At 36.7% G+C, this 27052-nt stretch overlaps 1 protein-coding gene across 4 annotated transcripts in view; it reads left to right on the top strand.

Annotated features, from left to right (window-relative positions):
* Nucleotides 1–26851, top strand: part of svila (supervillin a) — a 55086-nt gene extending 28235 nt beyond the window's left edge. For 2 of the 4 annotated variants that reach the window (XM_016564508.1, XM_016564509.1), the window contains 30 exons: nucleotides 706–991; nucleotides 3406–3790; nucleotides 4940–5162; nucleotides 6394–6526; nucleotides 8121–8168; nucleotides 8969–9037; nucleotides 9812–9862; nucleotides 11701–11869; nucleotides 12012–12107; nucleotides 12284–12373; nucleotides 12484–12661; nucleotides 12800–12972; nucleotides 14715–14870; nucleotides 15593–15729; nucleotides 17762–17909; nucleotides 18006–18151; nucleotides 18500–18675; nucleotides 19044–19191; nucleotides 19295–19488; nucleotides 19571–19653; nucleotides 20086–20234; nucleotides 20715–20820; nucleotides 20946–21153; nucleotides 21239–21372; nucleotides 22454–22609; nucleotides 22846–22989; nucleotides 23929–24050; nucleotides 24135–24290; nucleotides 24693–24713; nucleotides 26064–26851. In XM_016564508.1, coding sequence (XP_016419994.1) covers nucleotides 706–991; nucleotides 3406–3790; nucleotides 4940–5162; nucleotides 6394–6526; nucleotides 8121–8168; nucleotides 8969–9037; nucleotides 9812–9862; nucleotides 11701–11869; nucleotides 12012–12107; nucleotides 12284–12373; nucleotides 12484–12661; nucleotides 12800–12972; nucleotides 14715–14870; nucleotides 15593–15729; nucleotides 17762–17909; nucleotides 18006–18151; nucleotides 18500–18675; nucleotides 19044–19191; nucleotides 19295–19488; nucleotides 19571–19653; nucleotides 20086–20234; nucleotides 20715–20820; nucleotides 20946–21153; nucleotides 21239–21372; nucleotides 22454–22609; nucleotides 22846–22989; nucleotides 23929–24050; nucleotides 24135–24290; nucleotides 24693–24713; nucleotides 26064–26150 — 4372 coding nt within the window. In that variant the 3' untranslated portion in view covers nucleotides 26151–26851. The remainder of the gene's footprint in view (nucleotides 1–705; nucleotides 992–3405; nucleotides 3791–4939; nucleotides 5163–6393; nucleotides 6527–8120; nucleotides 8169–8968; nucleotides 9038–9811; nucleotides 9863–11700; nucleotides 11870–12011; nucleotides 12108–12283; nucleotides 12374–12483; nucleotides 12662–12799; nucleotides 12973–14714; nucleotides 14871–15592; nucleotides 15730–17761; nucleotides 17910–18005; nucleotides 18152–18499; nucleotides 18676–19043; nucleotides 19192–19294; nucleotides 19489–19570; nucleotides 19654–20085; nucleotides 20235–20714; nucleotides 20821–20945; nucleotides 21154–21238; nucleotides 21373–22453; nucleotides 22610–22845; nucleotides 22990–23928; nucleotides 24051–24134; nucleotides 24291–24692; nucleotides 24714–26063) is intronic. The other 2 variants (XM_016564510.1, XM_016564511.1) reach the window with 2 other exon arrangements.
* The last annotated feature ends 201 nt before the right edge of the window (nucleotides 26852–27052 follow it).

The raw sequence follows: 27052 nt of genomic DNA, 5'->3' as shown, positions 1-27052 counted from the left end.
TTTTGTTTTATTTACAACTTTGAAAAGTCAAATTAAGAACCAGCACCATCTTGTGGTATCAGGCCAATACAGATCATTAGTTTACGTTACTAGAATTAAGAGTGAGAATTTCAAAAGCACACCCACAATTTCATGACTACAAATAAACTTATCCTGATCATCACTGACTTCTGTTGAGCTATAATATGTTATTAATTTTGTAAGGTCATGAAATGGTAACATTTGTTAAATGCGTCTGAATTACTTGTGAAAGTATGACACATTGCTTGGAGGGATTCGAGTCATGTCGCTTGTGTTTTTTTGCTTCATCAGCAACATGTTGAGCATATAAACTGCATGACATGTTTATCTTCACATGCTACTATAATCTTAATATGAAGAAATGTTTTATTTGTCCTTGAAAATGTTTAACACAGACATTTATTCATTTGTGTTGATAAATGGACTGCTGAATGAACAACACATCCAAAATGCTTTATTCATACTGTAACATGAATCACGATTGCTTGTATTTTCTATGCATGCACGTGTGTTTAATCCAAGTTTATGTAAGTAGTTATTTACACAATGTTGTGATTCTTTAGTATTATCATAATTATATATGATAAATACAGTCATGCAGCCCAGCCTTCCAGGTGATATAATGGAATTAATATGAAACACATTGGGTGTTCCTGAACAGTCTGGTGTTGATGTGCCCTACAGCTTGCAGGCTTCATCTCAGCAGAGCTCCATGGTGAGGGAGCAGGCCAGAGAGGTTCGGCTGGCTCAGGAGGCAGTGGAGACGGATCGAGCTCGCCATGCATCTCCAGGGGAGGATGGCCAAGAGGAGCCAGATCTTTCCACGCTCAGTCTGGCAGAGAAGATGGCACTCTTCAACCGCCTGGCACAGCCGTCCAGCCACGGCCTTCGGGCCAGGGGAGACACTCGGTCACGTAGGAGTAATGCCCGCTACCAGACTCAGCCAATCACACTAGGAGAGGTTGAACAGGTATGTAACATTTCTGTCTCTTCATTAAACACTTAGACCATGCTTATTCATGTCACAGTTGAGAATTGTATCAGTTTAGTGCATTACTCATCGTGTAATTTAAATCATGAATCATGACTGGTCATTAAATTAAGCACATATGGGTGTGATCTTTGGGTGTGCACATGCTTTTGGCCATATAGTGTATGTCAGTTAAATACTGGAGGAGAATAGAAAAGACTGAAGCAATGAAGCTATAAAGCAAGTCAGAAATCGGGGGTTAAGAAGTTGCAGGCTGATCCTGAAATTACATACTCTGAGTAGGTACTTTTTTGTTTTTAATACTTACTTTGCAGCCTTTAAAAAATTATGTTCTGTATAGTATTAGCGTGAATGAAATCAGATGCATTATATTCGTAATATTGTCATTGTCGTGACCTACAGCAAAAGTTGCATCGCTTCACTACCATTCATGTTCTGTTTTCCACCTATTTTATGCTACGTTTCACTGTATAAAAAGTGAAAATGAGTCTGTAAGGGATTAAGGTATAGTACAGTCTTTCAGCAAACTTTCGAAAGCTAATGTGATTGTTTTTTTTGTTGATTGAACAGTCAGTTAATCTATAATAACCATACATTTATATTGTGTCGTTAGACTTTAACATTTTTAATAGGTCTACTATTATTTTGGAAAATGTCATAAGGATTTTTTTCTTATCAACCGAAATGTTTAGCAATATTGTTATTATATTTTTGCTCTTATCGCCCACTCTTACCGTGTACCCTGATTTAAGTTTATTGGACATATGTTGAAGTATTACATCCACAGACATGCAATCAATCTTAGTTCTACACACACAGACACATACGATTGAACATTTAAAGGGGTTTGTCTCTGATGCAGGATGATTCTGATTCTGAGATGTTTGACGAGGAATCGGAGTTCTCAGAGCTTCTGAGTGATCTGGAACATGTGAGGATACCAGAGTCCTCTAGAACCGTATGATATTTCGTAGAAACCAAGGTTTTACTCAGCCTGCACTAAAACCATTGTCCCGTGTCTTAGAAGCAGTTGTCCTAATGCTTCAGCATATATGTCCCTATGTGCCAGTAGGCTGAATTCAGGCATTTCTTTTAAGCATCTTGCTTAGATGATCGTACAACCCCAAAGAAGGCATGGAGGTAAATGCTTCTGTTTGTGAATGTAGTTCCAGATTGCTGGTAGATCAAGTACTGGCTTCGCAGTCTTTGTGCTTTTGAAATGGAGTTGAGAAATGTTAACAGATATGATGTTTTGTCTGTTTATTGTGTTTTATGTATAAACATCATTAGTGCTGGGTTACTCTGCAAAGAAATTTGCTATAGTGTGTTTTGCTTTCTGTGATTAGAGAATGACTAAGCATGGAAAAATTGTGGAAAATGCACACTGGAATGTGTGTATAATCAAGAAAAAACTATTTCTAATCACTATGGGCTATTATTATAGCCCATTTTTAGGGCTTTATCACACGTGCTTTCTCCCTTAGTTTGGTTAATTTAGACATATATGAACATAGTAAACGTGCTGTTACTAAAATAATCGTTTCTAGCATCACCTGATCGAGCCTTGGCCCAATTGAAAACTCTGGGGTGGTTGTTAAAAGCAATATGACCCAACAAGCCAAACAGTATTGTAATGCAAAATGTTACTTAAAAAAGATGAAGAGGTACTTTGTTGTTTTCAGCTGCAAAAAGACACTGCTGCTTTTAAGTAACATTTCCCACATACTGCCCACCTCTATTCATTATTGTTCATTTCTATATTTACTATTATGAATATTTAAATTGTCACACTCCATGCACTGTGATCAAGCAGTTCTCTAAGGAAAGTTGGTTGTGGTTCAGTGGTTGTCATTGAAGATGTTGTGTGTTGTTGCCTGTGAAGACTCCCTAATGAATGAGTGGGAGGTTTTGAGTGCTTTTAGGAGAAATGTGTCAGTGCTGAATGCTTACTTTATTTGGACATCAATGATCTTATTCTGAATGTACACCACAACTCTGCCTAAAGCCCTGCTGACACAGTAGTGTTAAATTCAATTGATTGTGTCTGTGACTCAGTGTGTCTGTTTCTGAGGTCATGATGGGAACAGTCGGGTTCAGTATATAAAGGGCATGGCTTTGTGAATGGTTTTGTTATTAGCTGATTTGATGCTTGCCTTTCAGCTACCGGAAATGCACTAAGTCAACCTCTGATTAGTCAGCATGATTGACGTGTGTCTGCTGATGAACTGTTGATGAATGTGCTGTTTCCTGCCCATGCTGACTCACTTTTTGTTCTCATCCCATCCCTCTCTCTTTGCTCTAATCTTTCTCTTTCTTATACTGTTCACTCTGAAATCTATCCTTTCCTTTTCTGCTCAAACTTTTCATCCTTCTCTTTTATTGTCCTCTTGTAGCTGCAGCCTGCAGGTGGAGCTCGTTTTGCATCCACCTCTACCTCAGCCCTGAGATCCTCAACCGTTTCCACTGAACATGCTGGTGACATCCACCTGACCATGCCCGATGTATCTGGCCCTGCCTACTATGAGCAGACCCTCTCCCCACCTTACCAACCTCAAACTGCTCATCAGGGCCCAGATGTGTTCCCGGTGGCCCAAGGAGAAAAGCAGTTATTGAGCATGGGGAAGAGGAAACTCCCCTCTCCAGAGAGCATGAAACAAACACCACATGCTCAACCGGCCAGAGACTGGGAGGAGTTTAAAGGGCACAATGAGGCTCTGGTGACCCCTCAAGACCCTTCAGAAACAGATGGAGAGCACAAGTCAAAGACAGCCATATCAGGTAGAGAAATATAGGTGATGTGTTTTTCTAAGTGGCACATCTTCTCATACGTTTCTGTACTTCAAAGTATTGTTATTTAACTCTTATCTTTTGTATTTTTTTAACCTGTTTTTCCTAGTTAATAATATGGCAAGATGCTCTCTGTAAGAACAGTGCACATTTACTGATATATAGTTAGACGCATACAGTAAAACATGTACAAGTTGGTGACGCATCATCCAATACATTTTATTATTGGGGGAAATTGATGGACGTAGTTGTTTATTTAGTTATAATTTAATTTGGCCTGACTGTTTGGGTAAGATGAGCCCCTAAATAGGACAGATAGCCCCTTGGGAGAGAAGTCAGGTCACAGCTGTCATTGTATATTTACTAAATATGCCAAATATATCTGATATCATTATAAATAATACTTCCAAGCAAACATTTAGTGGAGTCAGTAAGATCTTTCTATATGTATATGTATGTGTGTGTGTGTGCGTGTGTGTGTGTGTGTGTATATAAGAAATTCATACTTTTATTAAGAAGAGGTGCTTTGATGAGTGTGTGAAAGTATGACATCTCTGAATAGTTTGTGTATTTTGTGATTTGATGATATGAAAGGAAGACAGCAGAGCAGTGTATTTCTTTAAAAAGTGTCATTAATATTTTTAAATTTATTTAATTAAGGTCACTCAAATGGAATAAAATCATAACTGACAAATCTCAAAAATCTCAAATCTCTGCTGTACATGTGTTCTGTGCTGATATCAGTGTGACTTTACAAAAAGATTGGTGTGGATAGGATATGATGTGCGTCTGTTCTGTAGAGTCTTCCTGTTTGGTGTCTCATTCAGGCTGGTGGTTTTAAACTTTTCCCCATTTGAAAAGACAGAAAGATGTCTGTCTAAGCCACATGGTCACAGCATGAGCAACAAAACTTCCCTTTATGCTTAGAAACTGACACTCATTTCCTGTGTTACATATTCATCAGTTTTACTATGTGTATTCACATGCTCAAGCGAGCATCAACTCTTGATAGGACTGAGTGTGTGTGAGAGAGTTTAGCTATGTTTGTATGTGTCTGTGGTGGCTCCGCCTGTCACTGAGCTGTTATTGATTGTATCACTGGGGCTACTGTAACCCTTTCCTGTATCTGTGTTTTAACAGATCTTCCTGTGCACACAGCCGCAGTACGTGCAGCGGCAGCTGTATCGCAGGGCTCATCCTCTTTACGGAGCGGCGCTCTCGCACCGCACACGCACACAGAGTCTGCTGGACACCTCTCGGAGGACAACAGGAGAGAAGACGAGCAGGAGACTGACTTTAAAACAGAGGAGGGAGACAAGTTCTCAGACATCATGTCTGCCAGACAGATGTCCATCAAAGAGAGGTGAGTGTATGAAAACATTAAATATCCAAAATTACATCTTTGAATAGTTTGTGAAGTTTATGATGTGGTGATATGAAAAAAAGTCAGCAGAATGTCATTTGTAAGTGTTTTCTCTTGCATAGGTCAATGTATACCTATAGATGTATATTGAAAACCGATATCTTTCTATCTCGGTATAAAGCAGGACATTGTAAATTGTGTAAAACAAGGTTGCCTTAGACTTTTCTGTGTGTGTTCCACTTTGACTATTTGGGGAAAGTGGGTTGCACTGTGTGTATTTTGAATATATGTCAGTTCAATAATTCTATTTAGAATGAGAGCTGGGAGAAAAATTACATTAGAAATGGAAACATCAGATGCTCAAAGTCCTTGCACAACATTTTTGACTATAAATTAGGTCATTGTCGATAGTAATGATGCTGCGGTAATGTCTTCGTGCCATCTGACTGCCTCCTTGTGTTGTGGTCTGACAGGAAGCACACAGATGGAGGAGGACAGATATTAGAAAAAAAAAAACTTACTTATGTGTAGCATATTCCAGTTCCATGTAACACTCTATTGTGTATAACTGTATAGATTGGTTTGTTTAGTTTTGTAAGAGCTGTACTGCTGTGTCCGGTTTGAGATCAAAGTATTGTGTAACTGATGGGCATCTGTCTGTTGCCATAGGAAGCAAGCTGATGCAAGCTATTCAAATTGATTAATGACATAATGAAAACCACTCATCTGCATATATACAAAAAATGTAGCCACACTTGAAAAGAGTTTAGTGCATGTCAATGAGCATGGAAAATGCCTATTTGTTGTTGTGTTTTTTTTAACTTTTCCACAGAGATAAATATGCAATATAAATTTCTGTTTGTCATGAATGTTTAGTTACACAATCCCAGTCAAAAGTTTCAACACACCTAATTGTTCTTCAATATACAGTTTTTTTTTGTTTTTGTTTTTTAATATGCATAAATATACATTTGGAAATTACAAATATACATTCTGGATTGCTTTTCAACAGTGTTGAAGGAGTTCCCAAGCATGCTTGGCTCTTGTTAGCTGCTTCACTATCTGGTCCTTCTCATCCATTAAATGTTTTTAAGAAATTTAAAAGTCTACACAATTAATAATTAGTAAATGCATCTACAAATTTAATTTCAAGCATTTAAAAGTGTATATAAGATTTTTTAGATCATTTCATTCAAGAATTCATGATGACACATGATTGTGTCTCTCGCAGGCTGGCTCTGTTGAAGAAGAGTGGAGAGGAAGACTGGAGGAACAGGATAAATAAGAAACAGGATGTGGTGAAGGTTGCTGTGTCTGAAAGACACGCCCAGCTATGGGAAGTGGAGCAGAGCTTCAAGAAGAAGGTAACCTCTGAACCTTGAACTGTCTCAGCTGACCATACAGGTCATAGGTCATGGTGCGTTGTCTAATTTCATATACAGTGTGTATTCAACAGCTGTTGTTTTAGATTGATGAATATATATATTTATATTTATATATATATATATATATATATATATTTTGTAACATCTTGTATTATCAGCTCCGGTTGATGCAGAGTAAATATCATGCAACTCGTTAATTTTGTGATTTAGTAGTTTAGTTTGCATTTGTTGAATAGTCCAGCATTTCAGCTTAGAATTGGCCTTTGTGCAGTTGAGTAACTCTAAACAGAGAAGGGGTTTGTGCTAGTCATTGTTTTCTTATCTTGTATTATTTCACTTTATTCTGTCTTTTCTGTTAGCATGGTTTTGTGGTGTGCATGGGTCACTTTTCAATTGTTTTTAAAATGTTATTTTATTTGCTTCTGTGTGAAACTCGACAGTTCTAATCTGTATACAATCTCTATAGCAGACAGGTTTGCTCAGAGCTAGCCAATCTATTTACTTTTAAATAGTGTAGTGTGATTGTTAATGATGTTTAGAAATTGTCAAATTAGAGGTATTATTTATGCACTCTTAATTTATTGTGACTGAAATTAAAAAAAAGGTTTTAATAGGGCTGGTAGAGATCACGTGGTCATCATGAATGTGTACATTTTTATAGCAAAGGGTTCTGGATTATTTGTATGTTTGATACAGTATATGTTCTTAACCTGCATAATCTTGTCTTTCTGCTAGTCCACTACTTTACTGAATGTTTTTTTTTTTTATTATAATAAAACATGTTTCAAAACTTTGCATGCTTGATGCTAATTCTCTAGAACGGTGGGGGATGTGGTGAGGTTTCACATGCCTTTCTCTGTTTGGATTTATTCTCTAGACTATTCACTTCACTTGCAGGGTTTTGATATCTTCAGGTTGCATAAATTCTGTAATGTGATTTACTTATAACATCACTTATTACAAAGTTCAGCATAGGAAATTAGCTATCATTAGAGCCAATACTCAGCTGAAGATCTGGCAGATCAGATTTAACAATCACAATTTATTTACAAGATCTTCTTTCATCAGCATGAAAGTTGCCATGAAATGAAAATTATACTTTTTTTTTTTTTTCATTTGTTCTCCCTGAGATCTTGTGGTGATGTATGCAGATCGTCTCCAATCATTTAGTCTTCTTAACCCTTCCCTTTCTCACAATAAACTGCAAGCTCGCATTCAGATCTGCTTCCATTCAATCAAACGTTTCACTCAGATGTACATGTAAATACGGGGAAAAAAATATTCAGTTGTATTCAGTTTCATTGCGACTTTAATACTTGTAGATCAGAATATGTTAATACAGTATTTCATGCTGATTTAACAAATTAGTTAACTTCTAATATGAGTAGCATTTTAATAATATTGAGAATCACAATCCGAGTTACTTTATTATTAGAATTAATGCAGGTAGCATCTTCAGACTGCATAATAAACATGTTTATTCTTCACAGTAACCAGATTAAAGGTTAAGTTCAGTATCCAAGCTTTTAGTAGGGGATAATTTCTCCCCTGTTCATTTTACCCCTTTATGTAGGATGATGGGATGATGATTGATGACTTTGCCGTGTCTGATCAACTTTGGGTAAGGCTGTTAGCCATTAGCCACTGTGCTAACAAGCTTAGCACGGGTTTAGCCAGCGTACCAGGCTTATGGTTTTGTTTTTGTGTTTAATCCTTGTAATCACGGTGACGTCAGTGTGCTGTCATGGTGTTTCGGATCTTGTTGTCAACTCAGGATTACCCAGTTGCTTGTGGTGGTGATTTTATTTGCTTGTTCCTCTCACATTGCTACCATGGTGACGGTATGATTTCTGCAATGTCAAAGTTTGTTTTCTATTATATTTTAACAGCCATTGTGGTGGCTTTGTCGTTTTACCCAATGGTGACTTCACGGTTATGGTGTGGTATTAATTGCCTTGTTCAACCACTCTTATAGATAGGCTACAGGCTTTCAGTTAGCTTTAGTCGTAAATTTTACACACAGTGACAGTATCAATTAATGACCTGATGAGCCTTTGAATTTATGATTTATTTACAGTACTGTATCTGCCCACTTATTTCATTTGATTCCAGTACTTTCCATTAGGGTTTCTCTTGAAACTGCTTGATTGACAACATAGTTTGGAGAACGATTTCAGCATCATTAGATTCAGGGTGGTTGTACAAGGATGGTGATTGTGTGTTGTATTTTAGATTTGACTATAGCATTGTAGCAAATTACTTTGTCTTGTCTAGAGGTCATGTGGTTATAGAGGTGACATTTTGTCTAAGACCAGTGTCACCTGCATGCTGCCTGTCCCTGGTCTTCCTCTTCATTCCCTCCTGTTTTTTCATGTGTCTCTCCATCTTTTGTCTTGCTTCCCCTCTCTGTCCTGTCTGTAGGATCCTGTCTTTTCCTCCTCCTTTTCGTGTGTCTCTGAACCACTGGATCAAATAGCAATCCTCCCCAAGGTGAGCAAAAACACCCAATGTAAACTATCCTCTTCATTCCGCCCTCTGATACTGACAGCCGCCCTCTTTTGACCACTAATATTTTTTCCCCCCCATTTTTAATTCCTGCCCCATACTAAATCCTCTTAAATTTATGGTTAAAGCACGTCAGACCAGAAGTCCACCATACAAAATGCACGGACAGTGTTTCAGGGATGGCAGTTCATTGCCTGTATATATTACCTGTGTTATACTTGCATGTAACAAAGAAATGTACATAAATGGTAACAAAACAAAAATAAGAAATATAATTATTAAATAAACAACATCTGGCTTCTGCGAACATCCTTTTACTTTTTATTTTTTATTTTTTTTACAATGCACATCATTATGTACAAGCATTTCTTGAAGTCTAAGAAATTACCTCTTTGTATTTCTTGGATTAATTGAGCACTCTCAGTTCTTGTCTTCTTGACAGATTCTTGTCTTCTACTAACTAACTCTTAAACTCTTGAAAACCCTAAAACCCTTTTGGCCTGTATAAATCTTTCTACCATCTTCATTATCTTGACCAACTGATAGGACGACACATACATGCCTATATAATTCTGTTTGACCGTAAAACTAAACAAGGAGTAAGAGGTCAGCGGTGCAGTGAAGAATCTCCCTCCTATGTCTATTCATAGGAGCCTCTTTAGTCTAGCATGCATCCTCTCACCTTTTATGCTTTCTTTCCATTCTTTTCTTATCCCTCATTCCTCCCATCTGTCTTCCTGCTCTTCCCTCTGTGTGAAGGCTACCCCCCTGCCCGTGCAGGTGGATGAGCATCACCCCTGGAGACGGAAGGTGCCTCTCACCCCCAAACACACATCCACTATTCCTCCATAACACAACAATAAGACTTGTTGTAATGTATGTAAACGTATGTATGTTAAGTGTTTTTGTGGTGTTGTATTTGGTGTCTATTTTGGAGAAAATAACTAGCTAGTTTGACTACATATGAATATTCTGTATATTTTAGATGCTTTTAATTTGGTGTGTTTCCAGGGTAATGTTAGGAAAACGGTGGCTAAGTGTGTATACTGAAAGCTTTTTTCATTATTTTATTTGAGTTTTTTTTTCTTGGCTAAATCTTTTATGAGATGTGTTGTTTCTCTCACTACTTTTATAAACATAATGTTTATCAACAAAGTAGGGGTCGACCGATATGTGATTTTCAGGGCAGATACAGATTATTACATATCAAGTAGACCGATAACCGATATTTTGAACCGATATATATGTCTGGTGTAAAAATGAAAATTAATGTCAAAATTAAGAATAACAAGGGCTCTGACAAAAACTGCCTTTCCTGGTGTTGGTTGAGTGTAGTAATCCCACACTGCACTTTTTACTCTTGTCTTCCTCTGTGCATCATAGCCTTTTACATGCACACTTAGTTCAATAGCCTATTGAAATGTCTTGGCCTATGTGAAACTATAAATTTCAGTTCGTTTTAATTTACAGTACAGTGCAAATGAAGGCATAAATCAGTTTAATTTATCTTTTAATCAAATGATAGTTAAACTATTTATTTTTTTGGCAAAGGGTTTACTATTAAAATTAAAACATGTTAGAAATAGCGTATTGTGTGATTATTCTTTTAAACAAAAGTTGTAATAATAGTTGTAGTATTATGTATATCATACTGCACCACAGTAATATATTTCTGATAATTTCTTTAAGCTAACCCAAACTTATTTTTGATGGGTTGCCATGAGGAACTTTTACGTTTCTGTAGCCTATGTAAGTGTTTCCCATACATTGATTTATTTGTGGCGCCCGCCACAATATCAGAACTGACCGCCACAAATAGATCACAAATAGATTTTCCAAAAGGCTTTGACTTCGTTGAATAAACATGAGCACTGCACGTTTCAAAATTGTATGTGTAGAAAACAAAACCGCGCGTATGTACCATTTACATACACAGAGACACGCAGAACATGCAGGATTCATATTTAAATAGTATTTTTGCGGCTTAATATTTACAGATACTAGTCCATATCGCGACTCTATTTAAGTGTACTGACCTACTTTTGATTAATTCATCCAAACTTTGACAAATTCCGTGATATTCCGCGTCATACAGGAAATTCCATTTATATGACTGGATTCCGTACACATTTTCTGCATCGCAGAAATCATAGATAATATTGAGGTGTTTTGCAACTTCAGTGTAACGTTAGTGGATTGTAATTTACTGCAACTTAAGCAACGTCTGCTGCTGCCTTACCTTTGAGAGACAACTGGTGCGTGATCACTGAAGCAGCTCCAGTTAGCAAGGCTTTCGGAGTGAGAGGGAATTCCTCATTGATTGGTCAGACTCGTGACTCCCAACAAATCAGATGGGCGGTGGGCGGAGATTGCTTTAGGCCACAGAGTGGTGAGTTCTGACAGGCTGCATCAGAGCCAAATAGCGCGTTTCAAAATTAAGTTATTTTATCGGCGAATCAGTTTGGAAAATGACCGATACCGATAATCGTAAAAATGCTTAAAATCGGCAATGATAATCGGTCGACCCCTACAACAAAGCATCGCTTTTAGATTAAAATGATTAAAAAGATATTTTAATTAAAGTGTGAGAACATGGTTCACCCTGACATTGATGTAAATGCTTAATTTTTTCTCATTTGTCATCTCAGAGGATGGGAAATGAGGTGGTGGAGAGTCAGCAGATTGAGCAAATCGAGATGTCTATTCAGGAACGCAAGCAGCTCATCACCACACAAGAGGATGCCTGGAAGGTCAAAGGTTACAGAGCATCCAATGACTCCACTCAGTTTACAGTGGCTGGACGTATGGTTAAAAAAGGTCAGTGAAAACTGCACATATTGCGTCACAGCAGTGACACAAATTGAGACTTTTTAATGTATTTTTGTACTAGGTAGTTTTGATGTATATAGTTTTGCTTTGTAACTGTGTTAAACTTTCTTCTCTGTTTTCTCTCTCCCAGGTCTGGCAGCCCCTTCTGTTCTCACAAATCCAGTGCTGTCCCCTCTGTCCTCTAAAAACAAGAATGCCTCCCATACCATCTCAAAGCCACATGAAGGTGAGAAACCATACTGTACTCATATTCAAGTCCAGCTTGTATCACTTCCTGATCCCGCTACCCTTTTTTTCCAATTGTATTTTCTGTTCTCTTTCTACTATGTCTGTCATATTTTTTTTATATTTATATGTCATGTATGCATACATATGGTTATATCACTGCTGTATTTTCTTAAGCAGAGATAGAAGTCAGACAGGACATGAAGCTGGAGTCAGACAAGAAGCTGGAAAAGTTGGAGTCATTCCTTGGTCGGCTCAATAGTAAAGGTGAGTGTGATAAGAAAATATGTAATGAACTTTAAAGATGTTACATTTTGTCCTATATCAACTTTATTCAGTTTATTAATTATTAATTAATGTTTTTATACATTTCTTAGTTTCAGGACTTCAAGAGGCCACGATTGCAGTCACAGAGAAGTCTGTTAAAGAGGTCATGACTGTGGATGATGAGATCTTCAATAAGTTTTATAGACACACAGAGGATATGGACAAGATCACTAGCAGGGTGGAAATCAATGACGATTTTGATGCCATTTTTGGAGTGCAGTTGCCCAGGTAAAGCCAAAAGAAATGTGTAGCAATTGTGGTGCTAAAAGTGGATTTTGAAGTCGTCACTTTACAAACAGCCATATTTTTGTTTTAGAATATTAATTTGTTTATTTACAGCTTGACAAATACATTTATTTTTTTTAGATTGACTTCAGACATGGTGCAGCACAAGCGTGCAGTACGGCCAACCAGAAACGTTCAGTCATCCAAAAACCCCCTGAAAATGCTGGCCGTTCGGGAGGACATCAGACATGAGTACACAGAACAGAGACTGAATATCGGCCTTCTGGAGAGCAAGAGGATGAAACGGGAAAAGAGTGAGTGATTGAAGAAGGGTGTAGAATTGGACTACTCAGTTTATGAACCCATTTCTTTTAAATATGCACATTTATATAAGCAATATCACACTTGTAGACGTGAGATATGGCTGCATATTGGCACGCTGTGATTTGGCTGTAGGTAATCACAGCGTGCCGTTATACAGCCATATCTCACGTCTACGAGTGTGGTATTGCGTTTATACAACAGTTTGATGGCATGAGTGTGTAAATACATAAAAAATAACAACGGAGTGTCTTTAAAGCCCTCTTTTGTGCAGAACTACTTCCTCCACGGATTCAAATCTAAAGTTGACAGTTTAACAGCTGAGCCCAAGCCTCCGTTACTAATTCCAAATCGTCATTTTAGAACTAGTAACAAAGGAACATTGAGTTGCTTCATTAAAAGCATATTGTATTACTGTATTAAAAGTGGTGTATTGTGTATAGTAGAGTTTTATGAGAGAGATTGACTGAGCGATTGTGATTACCTGCATCTGATACAGCATTTATTCTTCAGATCAGTCTCATATTCACAATTAGTATGAACATCCGATAGGCTTGTACCATATCCTTTCATCTGTTAAAGGAGATTTCTGATGACAGCGCAGCTCGGTGCATTTGTTGACTGCATACAAACTTTTTGAAAGAAAAAATAACGTCCTTGCTCAAAACTGCACTTAAGTATTTTTCAATTGAAAAGTCTTTACTGCTGACTCGTGAAAAAACATTATCTTGTCGCCATCTGATGGCGGAACAATGTAACTAAAATACTAATACTAAATACTACTATTATTTATATAAAATATTATTTATTGAATAATAATATTTAATAAACAAAAACAACAACCATCATAAAAGCTGCTAGGCAATTCGGTCAAAAGTACAAAGGCAGCTCTCTGAAATACAGCATTGAAGTTACATAAACATGAGATTTTGCCAAAACTATTTGCTCTGGAACAAATAATAGCTTCATGAGACCAAAGACTGCCCATTAGATTTGCCCAAAACGAAATATATCTCATGTTTAACCACTATAGAGACACCAGAGCCAGCGGTAAATTCCAGAAGATCTGGCCGAGGTGAGGCGCTCTCTCCACGGGTTTATGAGCGCTGAATGACCGCTGATGCCCTGGAGCTTACTTCTCCAAAACGTCGAAGCAAATTTTCAAATAGACGTTATCTTTATTAATAAACTGCATATTTGAAGTCCAAACAAGTACATTCTCGCCTAAAATGCTCTTAAAACTACACTCTGTGACACGAAACTGTATTATTTTTTAAATTATAGTGGATTTGGGCATCTGCCATGACACTCGCTGTGAGAAATACGGCAACTTCGGCAAGCGGAGTGATACAAACGGTGAAACGGCTGTTGGAGTTCTGTTGGACTCTATTATCGACACTCTTACCAGCCAATCAGATTCGAGGACCATAAAGAACTGTTGTATAAAATTAGTTATAGTGTTGGAATTTCAGTCAGCCAGTGTGTGTGACAAACAGCATTTTTTAACTAGACATCTCATTCTACAATAAAAAAAAAAATTCTGCACAAGGATTTAGGTGATTCAGTGAATCATTTTTTGGATCTCTTGCCACCAAACTAACACAAACCGTTCCAAATGTAAGAGTGAGGATAGTATAGCGCAATACAATGAAACACTGTTTTGAGTTACTCTCTTTTAAAAGTTAAGAGTTCATGCTCTTGCTGTCTGTCTCTGTTCTTTTCCTCTCTTTCTTAGTGAATAAGAACAGCGGTTTCTCTGAGGTTGCTCTTGCTGGATTGGCCAGTAAGGAAAACTTCAGCAGTGTGAGTCTGCGAAGTGTGAATGCATCTGAGCAGAGTTCCAACAACAGTGCCATGCCCTATAAAAAACTCATGCTCATTCAAGTCAAAGGTGAGTGATGACAACAGCTGTTTGTGATGCACAAAATTTCAGCTCAGTGACAGGGTGGAGGGCTCCTTTTACAGATGGCTCTGCTGATCAACATCACCCGTTCTGACCTTGTTTGGGCACAGCTTTATTTGCAACGTTTCATATAAAGATTAATGGTCTCTGATTAGCAGCTAGCCATATAGAGTATGCTGTGTGTTTCTGTTGAGACAGCACTTATTTGGCAGTGAGACAGCCATGAAATATGCTGTTTACTTAAATGTAGGAGGGAGAAGCCATCTTGCGTGAGACCTGCTGCTTTTGTTATGGGGACAGCTGTTGTAGGATGTAGAAGGGCTTTGGATACCAATTCCTCATAAGGCATCCCTCTCAATCTAAACCTATGTGCATGTTCCCAAAACAACATTCTATCCTTAATAAAAACAGAGAAAGAAACCAGATAGTTCAACAACAACAACATATTATGGCCAACTGTAGTAATGTTCTGTTTAAAGGGAAGTTTATGCTGATTTTAACTGTTTTCAGTGCACATTTTATAAAAGTAAACTATAACATTTCATTGTAATGCATTATATCATAACATTAGGTGTCTTGGGTTTAAAATTCAACCAAGATTAGGCTGTACAGTCAAAGCAAATCACTTGGTTTGTTTGCAGCTGACATCAGGGCGTTCAGCATGTGACTCACATTGATAGTGTCCCAATTTCTCTGTGCATTTTAATCAGGTCGACGGCATGTCCAGACCAGACTGGTTGAGCCCAGAGCTTCCTCCTTGAACAGTGGTGACTGCTTCCTTTTGATCACATCTCATTATTGCTTCATCTGGATTGGAGAATTTGCAAATGTTATTGAGAAGGCCAAAGTGAGTGTGTCCTGATATGTACAAACAAATGCACATCACGCTATCAAGCTTTAGCATTGTTTAATATCCAGCTGTTAGCAGTATTGTTGTTGTTAATTAAAACTAATAAAATTAAAGCTTAAATAAAATAAAATATATAAATATGTATTAAATTGAAATTCTTAAACTTTTATTTCAGTTGTCAAGGTAACATTTCAGTTTTTGTCTAAATTTAAGTTGGAAAAAAACCTAATAAAATGAAAAAAACAACAATAATTAAAATGTAAACTAAAATTTAAATAAAAATGTAAAATAAAAGCTAATTCAGAATATTAATGAACACTAATAGTATATAAATAATACTAAAATAACACTGGATGTTTAGTGCAAGATGTCAGTATTAGTGACTCATATAAAAATGTTCTTTTGGTTCTCAAGATTTTGTTGCAGTTAAATCTGTCATATCCTGTACTCATCCGTGGTGTTTTCAGTACTATTCATATGTTGGTGAATCCCCCACGTGCAGGAAGTAAACAGAATTAACCACAAAGGAAATGTCATATTGTTGTACAGGAAGCAGGAGGTGAATTGTAAAAGCTCCTGTGTCTCTCTTACAACTTTCTATTATTGTTCAATCCAGACTGCAGTTCATTGAACTCGGAGTTTGACCTACATCTCACCAGTGATGAAATGGTTATTGTCTTAAACTAATGGAAAAGTCTTTTTAGGGGTTCAAGCGCATAACGCTGAAATCCTATTGTAATTGTTAAAATGGCCTGATGGTGACGCTACAGCGATCAAAAATCGCTCAACTCCTAAACCGTTAGTCGCAGCCTCAAGTGTCTTATATTGTTGGAATCCTTGGCTCACAACAGACAAAACACGTCTCAGATTTTTGGGTATTTTGAGTTTTTTTTTCCATTCCTAGTGCAGAAAGATTCTCTGGAGAGTGAATGTCAGTAATTATCAAAAAAAGTTGACTTACCGACTTTTGACTAAAACATTCCCAAGGGCCAGAGCTGCTTTTACTCAAATTTTAACTCTTGAATGGAAAAAAATACTTTCACCAAACTGGGAACACATGAAAGAGCTCAATCTGAGGTCACAATGGAAAAAAAAAAAACAGAGTTTGGCCGCTTAGTGGCACTATAACAGGAAAAAAAATACAAACATAAAACCGGCTATAACTACGCCCCCATTAGTCCGATCGATTTGAAAATTGGTATGCCATGTTTTTGTCCAAAGGGCCACAAGTGTCTATGAGGACATAAAAAAAAAAAACTACTCAAAAAAACATGGCCATTGGCCGATGAATTTTGAGCATCTATTAGCCAGGGTTAACTAGTCCTAGTTTTTTCACTCAACCTCGATATAAGCACTGCAGCACGATTCTCTGAACTCTCTAAATCAATAATTATCAAAAAATGTTGAACTTTACCCTTGGGTTGCTATAATGGGTTCGTTTAGAAAAGGGGCATGTCCAAATATACCCAAAAGCCTATAATTCCTAAATGAAAACTTCACCAACTAGCAGTGTTGCCAATTTAGCTACTTTGTAGCTAGATTTAGCGACTTCCCCTCCCCTTTTGAGACTTTTTTCAAAAGTTTAGGGACAAATATAGCAACTTCTTGGACAAACCTTATCTAAGTTCTCATCTTGTCCACTGATCTACGTTCATCTTTATTTAGATCAGTGAATTTGCCATTGTGATGTCATCTAGTGACATTTAGCTACCAGTTTTAGCTACTTTCAATTGAAAGCAGTTGGCAACACTGCCAACTAGGTGAGCACATGCGACAGATGATTCTAAACAAGCATGCAAAGTTTTAGGTGGCGCTATAACAGCCATAAATGTTAATAAGCATCATATTTCTATGGTAAATTACCTGTAATTGACAAAAATGCTCTTTTTAATCACTGATTTAGCTGACTACTGGCTTGTTAAATAATATACAGTGTCTTTTTCCTTATGTGCTTAAATGTCTTAAAGTGCTTGAACCCTGGTTATATTATATTATATTATATTATATTATATCATATCATATCATGCAGGCCGCAGAGTTAGCTACGTTCATTCAGACCAAGCATGACCTGGGATGCAGAGCCTCGTATGTGCAGACCATTGAGGAAGGTGCCAACACTCACACTCGTGCTGCCAAAGAGTTTTGGAAGATTCTTGGTGGCCAAGCCAGTTATCAAGGTAAGCACAAGCATAATAAGGCATGCTGATGTTAGAGCAGTTTAATGACCTTTACTTACCACAGTCCCTGTTAATATGGCCCTCTCTACCCTACAGCCGCTGGCACTCCAGAAGAAGATGAGTTCTATGAGAGTGCCGTCGTAGAAACCAACTGTATCTACAGGCTCATAGAGGATAAACTTGTTCCTGAAGATGACTACTGGGGTCGAGTTCCTCGATGCTCCATGCTTAACCCTAAAGAAGTACTTGAAAATACTACATATTTAATATTAGGGATGGTTTGATGAAATGAAATAAGATTTGTTTTTTAAACTTTAAACTAGCAATATATTTTATTCATATTATAAGCTACAGTCTACAAGGTTGCATGCTTGAAGTTGAAAAAATTGATTGCCTGTTTTAGGGTCTATGGTCATATTTGGTACGATTACCTACTCAGGCCAATACCTGACAATTAAATTAAAATAAATTAAATTCAGTTAAATTATAAATATATTGTACATCTATGCTAAACACTCTGTTATATAAAATGAACTAAAGTAAGGCAAATTCAAGTTTAAACCAACTTTTTATTCTTGTTTGAAATCTAGGTGCTGGTGTTTGATTTTGGTAGCGAGGTCTACGTATGGCATGGTAAGGAGGTGACGCTGGCACAGAGAAAAGTGGCATTTCAGCTGGCAAAGCACTTGTGGAATGGCACCTTTGACTACACCAACTGTGATATTAATCCTCTGGACCCTGGAGAGTGCAATGCAGTTATACCCAGGTACAAAACGGAACGGAGTATGTTTGGCTGTGCTGATGCGTACTGTTCCATCATAAATCAAGTTTTGGCACTTGTGACCTTTGAAAGCTCATTCACACAGGCCTTTCAGGTCAGAATTGTGCTGCTGTTGCTTAACTTACTACCCCTGTCAAAACAGTAGCGTAGTATCTCAGTGTTCATAAACTGCCAGCATAATTTCTGAGACCTGATGCGTATCTCCTAAAATACATAAGTGCTGTGTTCACATCTCATGGTTTTGTTTTGTTCTATTCTTATGAAGTTATATAGAGTAGTTATATACAGATTTGTATAAAATCTTTATGAAATTAAAACAATTATAGAATCTTTTCTAAATCTGTTCTTCATAGGAAAGGCCAGGGACGACCAGACTGGGCTGTGTTTGGCAGGTTAACTCAGCACAATGAGACTATTCTTTTTAAAGAGAAGTTTTTGGACTGGAGTGACTCCAAGAAATCCACAAAGAAGAATGGTGACTCGCATGCTGAAGAAAACAAGGTAGACTCGCCCAAAATAAGTTGCTAAATTAGAATCATATACTTCAGAATATATTTAAAATGTTCCAAAACGTCAAATAAAATTGGTTGGTTAATTTCTTTAGGAGCTTCGGGGTGGGGAATGCCGGCCATACGATGCATCATTGATGTTGACGACAGTACAGACGCCAGTCAAGACCGTTCTGGATGGGGTCGATGTTGGACGAGGTTATGGATTGGTGGAAGGTGACGAGGGGCGTAATTTTGAGATCAGCACATTATCTGTTGATGTCTGGCACATTCTAGAGTTTGACTACAGGTAGGATGGATCATTTATTTGTTAAGGCTATTAAATTAATGGGGTTTCATTATACAAACACTCTCTCTCTTGCTTGTTCTAGTCGTCTACCCAAACAGAGCATTGGTCAGTTCCATGAAGGAGACACATATGTGGTAAAATGGAAGTACATGATCAGTACAGCAGGTGAGTTGTATGTTGGAGGCGTGCATTGTAATGTTGTTTTGTCAACTAAAATATAAAAATAAATTCAGTTTCAGTAATTTAAATAAAATACAAATTTAAGATGGAAAACTTAAATGGGTGCTCTGGGAGCTAACTAAACGTTTAAGCACTAAAATTGCTAAAACTAGGGGAAAAATTTAAACTAAATGAAGAAAAAAATAAATAAAATGCTCTGGATTCTTTACTTGCACATTTTTCATATTTAATCTTAATTTAATTTAAATTAAACCTCCTCTCCATGGCCTGATGTTATTCCCACTGTGTCCCATCATACAGTCCATCTATATTCAAATGCTCTCATATGTATTAATTAAATTTTGTGAAACCACAAGATATAGTGTTTCTGAAAATGTTGTTTGACCATGATCCAAAACTCTCTGCTTTTTTGTACAGTTGGCAAGAGATTGCATTCAGAACGGATCATCGGTCCAGGGAAGGAGAAATGTTGTTATTTCTTCTGGCAGGGACGCAACTCCACTGTGAATGAAAAGGGAACCTCAGCACTGATGACTATAGAGCTTGATGAGGAGAGGGGTGCTCAGGTATTCACTATAGATCATCTTATACTTTAAAACTCATTTTTAGGATGTTCTTAAGCCTTTTCTCCACTGCTGTTTAAAAGTTTGCGGTCTGTAAGATTTTTTTTGTTTGTTTTCGAAGAAGTAGTCTCTCTTATACTCACCAAAGCTGCATTTATTTGAATAAAAAATACAGTGAAACGGTAATATTGTAAAATATATTTTAGTTTAAAATAACTGTTTTCTATTTAAATATAAAAAATAAAAAAAAATTTTAAGTTGTATTTTTTTTTCTGTGATGGCAAAACTGAATTTTCACATGATCCTTCAAGAATTATTCTAATATTTTCGCTTGATTCTGAAGGAACATTTGTTATTATTATCAATGTTGGAAAGAGTTGTGATGCTTAATATTTTTGACATGTTTTTCAATATAACAGCATTTATTTGAAATGAAAGTATTTTGTAAGAACAAGTCTGTTTAACACGATGCTTGTTATGCAGGTCCAGGTACAGCAGGGAAAGGAGCCTCCTTGTTTCTTACAGTGCTTCAATGGAGGAATGATTGTTCATGCTGGAAAGAGAGAAGAGGAGGAAGAAAATGCACAAAGTAATCTTTTTGCTAGCTTTACCCCACACACTGTTTATATTTTACATAATTTTACATCTTGAAAATCATATTTTGAACAGATTACTTCTTACAGACTTGACTCGATTTCCCTTATTTTTTTACAGATGACTGGCACTTATACTGTGTGAGAGGAGAGAAACCCCTAGAGGGCCATCTGCTAGAGGTCGTGTGCCACTGCAGCAGCTTACGGTCTCGCACCTCTATGATCCTCCTGAACATCCCAAAAGCCAGCATGTACTTGTGGCATGGCTGCAAAGCACAGATGCACACACGTGATGTGGGTCGTACCGCTGCCAACAAAATTAAAGAGCAGTAAGTCAACTCGCATGCAAACAAACAAACGGCACTTCACGTCAAAAAGGTTGCAGGCCCCTGAAGTAGACTTTCTGGTCTCCAGGTGTCCTCTGGAGGCGGGGCTTCACAGCAGCAGTAAGGTGTCCATCCAGGAGTGTGATGAGGGAGCTGAACCACATGGCTTCTGGGAGGCCTTGGGAAGAAGAGATCGAAAGGCGTATGACTGCATGCTGCAGGGTGAGCAGAGAAGCATGTGTCTGTGTGTTTGCATGCTGACGTGCGGGTGATTTACAGCATTCCTGCGGGTCCTTAAGAAGTCTTAAATTCAGTATGATCAATTTAAGGTCATAAAAAGTCTTATGTATTAAATAGGACAACAAAGGTTTTGAGAAACCGTTCACCAAAAATGAAAATTCTGTCATCTTTTGCTCACCCTCAAGTTGGAACTATTCACAATTCCTTTGATTATAATTTTAAGAGATCTTACATTTGGAGACAGGAAAGCAGGAATCGTTATACAGCCTAATGCGATTATTAAACTAAATGTGAGTGCTGCACATTTCAAAATAAAAACGCAGTGCTGTTGTGCATTTTACAGGCTCATGGTTTCAGAGGAGTTCACAATCAATGAATACTGCACATTTATGCAAAGCCATTGCTTATGATCTATTAGCAATGTTTACTTTATAGTGCTTGTTTTTAATATGTTGTAGATGTAGATATTGTATTTTATCTCCCTCATTTTTTTTGAATGAGCAGCTGTTAATAGTGGTGCATATGCATTCCAAAATAAGAGTCTCAAACTTAAAACTTCAAAAAGTCTAGCATTAGGCATACATTTTTCCTGCATATTATTGGTATATTGGTTACATAATAAACTGTATCCAACATTTAGTTCAATATAAACTCTTACCTCTTCTTTCTGGGCTACCCTATGACAGGAAGGTGAAAGCTAACATTGTCACATTCAATATATAGATTTTTTTAAGCAGCACAGTCTGTTAATTGTCTTTCTTTAAACACATTATTAGCAAAATCCAGCATTGATTAACTTCTAATTCGAATGTACTGATATTATATTAGTACATAAACCAAGTTTAATACATATGTACTGTATATATTAAATAAGACAAAACTATTTTAAACTTGCAGACCGTTACCCTGTTTTGCGGTCGAATATGTGCCTGTTTACATTAAAGAGATGTGATTTATTTTGAGATTGTTTGGATTTGCGCTAAATGGACATATAGTATTATTTTTATTTGTGCATGTCTTTAAAAAGATACTGTTGATTCATGTGTTTTGTCATGCTTCTCAGATCCGGGAAATTTCAACTTCACTCCCCAGCTGTTCCAGTTAAGCAGCACTTCAGGAGAGTTTGTGGCAGTGGAGTTTGTGTATCCATCTAGGGAACCAAATTTGGTCAACTCGATGCCTTTCCTACAGGAGGATTTGTATACAGCTACTCAGCCAGGTGCTTGACATATTCATGTTCACTAAACACTGTTAAGAGTGCTGTCTGATGTAACTTGTTAACTTGCACTGTTAGGTATTCTGGGTGGGTGTCAGTTACACTTTAATTAGGCTTTTCTACACTCATTACATGCATAATGTATTAAGGAAATTTGATTCTTCACACTGATTTAAAAATCATGAGATATGTCTGTGGCAGTGTCATGATGTCTCTACTTGTGTTTGATTGTCTTTTAGCCCTATTTTTGGTGGATAATCACCATGAAGTGTACCTATGGCAGGGCTGGTGGCCTCAGGACAGTGAGAGCACGGGATCAGCTCGCACACGATGGGACTCTGACAGGAAGTGTGCCATGGGAACAGTACTCCAATATAGCAAAGGTGACTTAAAAAGACACACCGGTCTTTAATGGTGTTAGGAAAGAAACAAGAATGATATTGTTTAATAAAGCATGATATGTTGACTTTCTAGCAGCTCCCCGTTTAAACTTCTTAGAGGTGGGCAAAATGACAACAATAAGATAAAGATTTTGATTGAAAATTACTTATATTGTTGAAAAGATTTTGGTTGATAATTGATGATTTGGTTCAACCACAGTGCAGAACAACACAATATAGTAAGGAAATCAGAGATATTTTATTTGAAATGAATTCATATTAAAACCCTTTTGCCCGGTTTCACAGACAAGTCTTAGTCCCAAACAAAAATGCATGTTTGAGCTGTCTTAACTACAACACCTGATCATATTTTCATAATACTTTTTGAGAGTTACTTACTCTCCCTTGGAACAAAACCAAACAATATTTAAATCTCTCAATAGAACAATACCGGCCAATATTTAAATCCTAAATTAAATCTGTTCGTCATATAAAGCGGTCATATAAATTCACAAGACTTCACAAAACTGCTCGATTCATATGGATTCATTTTATGATGGATATCATGTCACAATAAAAATAGCTTAATTTGTGGTTCAAAGATTAACAAAGTGATACAGCTTGACAAGTATGAACAACTTTCTGAAAAGCAGCTATGAAATGATGTGTATTGTAAAAAGATTTGACTTCAATTTTATAAATTTGACTTTACTTAATATCATTTTGAAATGAATTTCTCTTGAACATATATGTGCATGTTTTTATAACATACAAAGCTGCTGTGCTCATGGGGGATGTAAGTTCAAATCCGAACTGCATTATTTCCCAGTTTTTTTTGTATCATTTTAATTTTTTATTTGTTACCATTTTTATTGTAATTTAATATTCTGACAATATAAAAAAAAATCATGCAATAACATCACGTTGCTTTTGGTTTTATAGAAAAAAATGAGAAAAAAACTCCCAAATCATACCTGATCCATGCAGGACTTGAGCCTCTTACTTTCACTAACATGTTTCCCAGCTGGGAACACAGAGAGGACATCGCTGAGATCACAGAGAAGGTGAGAGAGAGAGTTTAATCCACATACCAAGTTTGTGTTATAAGAATATGGTTTAAAGATTTAGTTGTTTTCTGTGATTTATAGGAGGCTGAAGTATGTAATCAGATCATTCTGGTTGAAGACGTCTTGACTAGACTCTGCAAGACCACTTGCCCACTTGCTGATCTTCAAGCCCGTCCACTACCAGCAGGAGTTGACCCTCTGCATCTTGAGATCTACCTTTCAGATGAGGACTTTGAGGTGAGAAAAATCACATTAACAATGAGGTTTCAAAAGATTACTCGGTTGATTGTTTCGGTAGCGTTTAAGTTTCATTAGTTGTGCAAAAAAGCCTAACTTTATAGTTCTGGACTATTTAAAGTATTGTATGATTTTGAGACATTGGACAGGGATATTACTGAAGTGTATCTGTTCTGTAACATCTGTCTGCCTGTGTGTGCTCATATGTTCTGTCTTTCAAGTACTATCTGCTTTTATTTTGCCTTTTTTACCCTTCATCTATTTCATGTTTCTCCTTCTGCTCCCACTGTCATCTTAAAGCAGCCTCTCTTAACCTGTCTCTCCCTGCATCTTTCTGCTTTTCCCCTTTTTGCTGGTGTAGTCTTGCGTCTGATGAGGTTAATTTTTCCCTTCACATGCCAGGGTGTAGGGGCTTCTGGGAAGGTGAGTTTTGTTTCATGAGGAACACTGGTGTTTTCCCACTAATGCCGCATCCTCACTGTGTGAACTGCATCACTGTGTGCTTGTGTAACACATGCCATGGCACAAGCCACCTAGTATCTAGCAGCGTGTTGGGTCACTGTTCACCACTGTTATCTCACTGATTTTCTAGGTCTCACACATGGGGGTGAATTTTTCTTGGATGTACACTATGGTCCAAAAGTTTGGGGTCATTAAGTTTTTTTTTTTTTTTTTTTTTTAAAGAATGTAATACTTTTTTTTTTTTTTTTTAGTAAAAATGCATTTAATTAAATGTGAGTAAATACATTTTTTATTTTCTATTTTACATTTCTATGTTACAGAGGATTTCGATTTCAAATAACTGCCTTTTTTAACTTTAAAAACATAAAGCAGTTTTGAAAAATGTATCACAGCTTACACAAAAATAAACAAATATCAAATTAAGAAGAATAATTTCAGCTGTGTTAATAATAAATGTGTCTTGAGCACCAAATTAGCATATTCCAAAAGATCATGTGACACTAAAGAATGGAGTAATGGTTGCTGAAAATTTAGCTTTGCCATCACAGAAATAAATTACATTTTAAAAATAGTTATTTTAAGTTGTAATAATATTTCACAAATACTTTATTTTATTTTGTTTTGTTTTGTTTTGTTAAAATAAATGCAGCCTTGGTGAACCTAAGACTTTTTTTTTTTTTTTTTCAAAAACAAGAAATCATACTAACCCCAAACTTTTCAATGGTAGTCTTCTTTCATTCAGGCATGTGCTAATAATAAAATTGTTAATCCAGTAATTATTTTCATGTTATGGCATATAACAATAACCACTTTTTTCTAAATGAATAAAAAAAAAACTAAAATATATATTTTTTAAATGGGCATCACAACATTATAATATACTGTATAAAAACTTAATATTCATTTTGATTAGATTCAACAGTGTTTTTAAATTATTGTTTTTATTAGCTTTGAGTGTTAGATGATGGCAAAGGTCATTTAAATGTAAAAATGGGAGAAATGAGCATGAGCAATTAAAAATATTCAACATTGATTTTGACTATAAATAAAAAAAAAAAATCTAATATCAGCTAATAACAGAATATGGTACAAGTGAATTGTGCATCCCTAAATTAAATACTTTGTACTCTAATATTGTTCCCATTTTTGGATTGATGAGTGGCAGTGACCAATATCCTACAGCTCTTGTGTTTGTGTGTGATCGTTCATCCATTTTGTTCAGTCTTGAGTATGATTAACACTTGTGTGTCACCTGCATGCGTTTTTAAATCCCTACACTTAAAATTATATATGTGTGTATGTTCTCTGCAGAAAGCATTGGAAATGACAAGAAGTGAATATGAGGCACTGCCAGGGTGGAAGCAAGTGAATGTGAAGAAAGACAAAGGACTGTTTTAAAGGAACTTCTGACTGGGATTGAATCTGAAGTGGAGACCTTCTCATTCCTTTTGATCCAGACAGGACAAACGCAAGTGAAGATCTACCTGTGTCAAACCACACAGGGAGGTGAAAAGGGGCTGGATGAAGGAGAAAAGACACTGATGGGCAGGGGTTTAGCAGCCTCTTGTAGCACATTTCTCTCCCATTTTCTCCTTTTTTTTGTTTTTTTATCAGTGAATTAGCAAGTTTTGTTTTCTTGTTGAATGTTTTGAGTGCTCCCCAGCATCTTATCCTTCCCATTGTTCTGCATTGCTGTGTCCACATAAAGCCAGTCACCGTCCAACATGCACAAGGCAGCCCTCATGCACTGCCCAGCTTTATATAAAGACCTAATAAATGAAAAATGCCTTTTAGTTATTATCTAATTGTAAGAAAGCTCAAAAGAGCACTTTATGTAAGTACGTTCATACCTGCTCTCATAAATGGCCTCAAGATGTGTTTGAACCTTCCAGATAGATGCTTGAACTTGAGAACCCTATGTGTGTGTGTATGCGCATGAGAGAGTGTTTGTGAATCTATACAGTGTGTGTGTGTCTCTCTTCAAACAGGATTGAATGAAACTGTGGAATAAGAGAAAATCTCTTTCTATTCTGCGTTGTATAGTGCCTTGCCTTCATGTACAGTTTATATAAAGACAGATGCTAGTCTGCATTTTGAAAACACATGATATAAATACCAGCTTTATATAAAGACCTAATAAATGAAAAATGCCTTTTAGTTATTATCTAATTGTAAGAAAGCTCAAAAGAGCACTTTATGTAAGTACGTTCATACCTGCTCTCATAAATGGCCTCAAGATGTGTTTGAACCTTCCAGATAGATGCTTGAACTTGAGAACCCTATGTGTGTGTGTATGCGCA

Source organism: Sinocyclocheilus rhinocerous, unplaced genomic scaffold, assembly GCF_001515625.1.
Source record: "Sinocyclocheilus rhinocerous isolate Xijiao unplaced genomic scaffold, SAMN03320098_v1.1 scaffold650, whole genome shotgun sequence".
Lineage (NCBI taxonomy): Eukaryota > Metazoa > Chordata > Actinopteri > Cypriniformes > Cyprinidae > Sinocyclocheilus > Sinocyclocheilus rhinocerous.
This window is presented reverse-complemented; position numbering and strand designations above follow the sequence as displayed.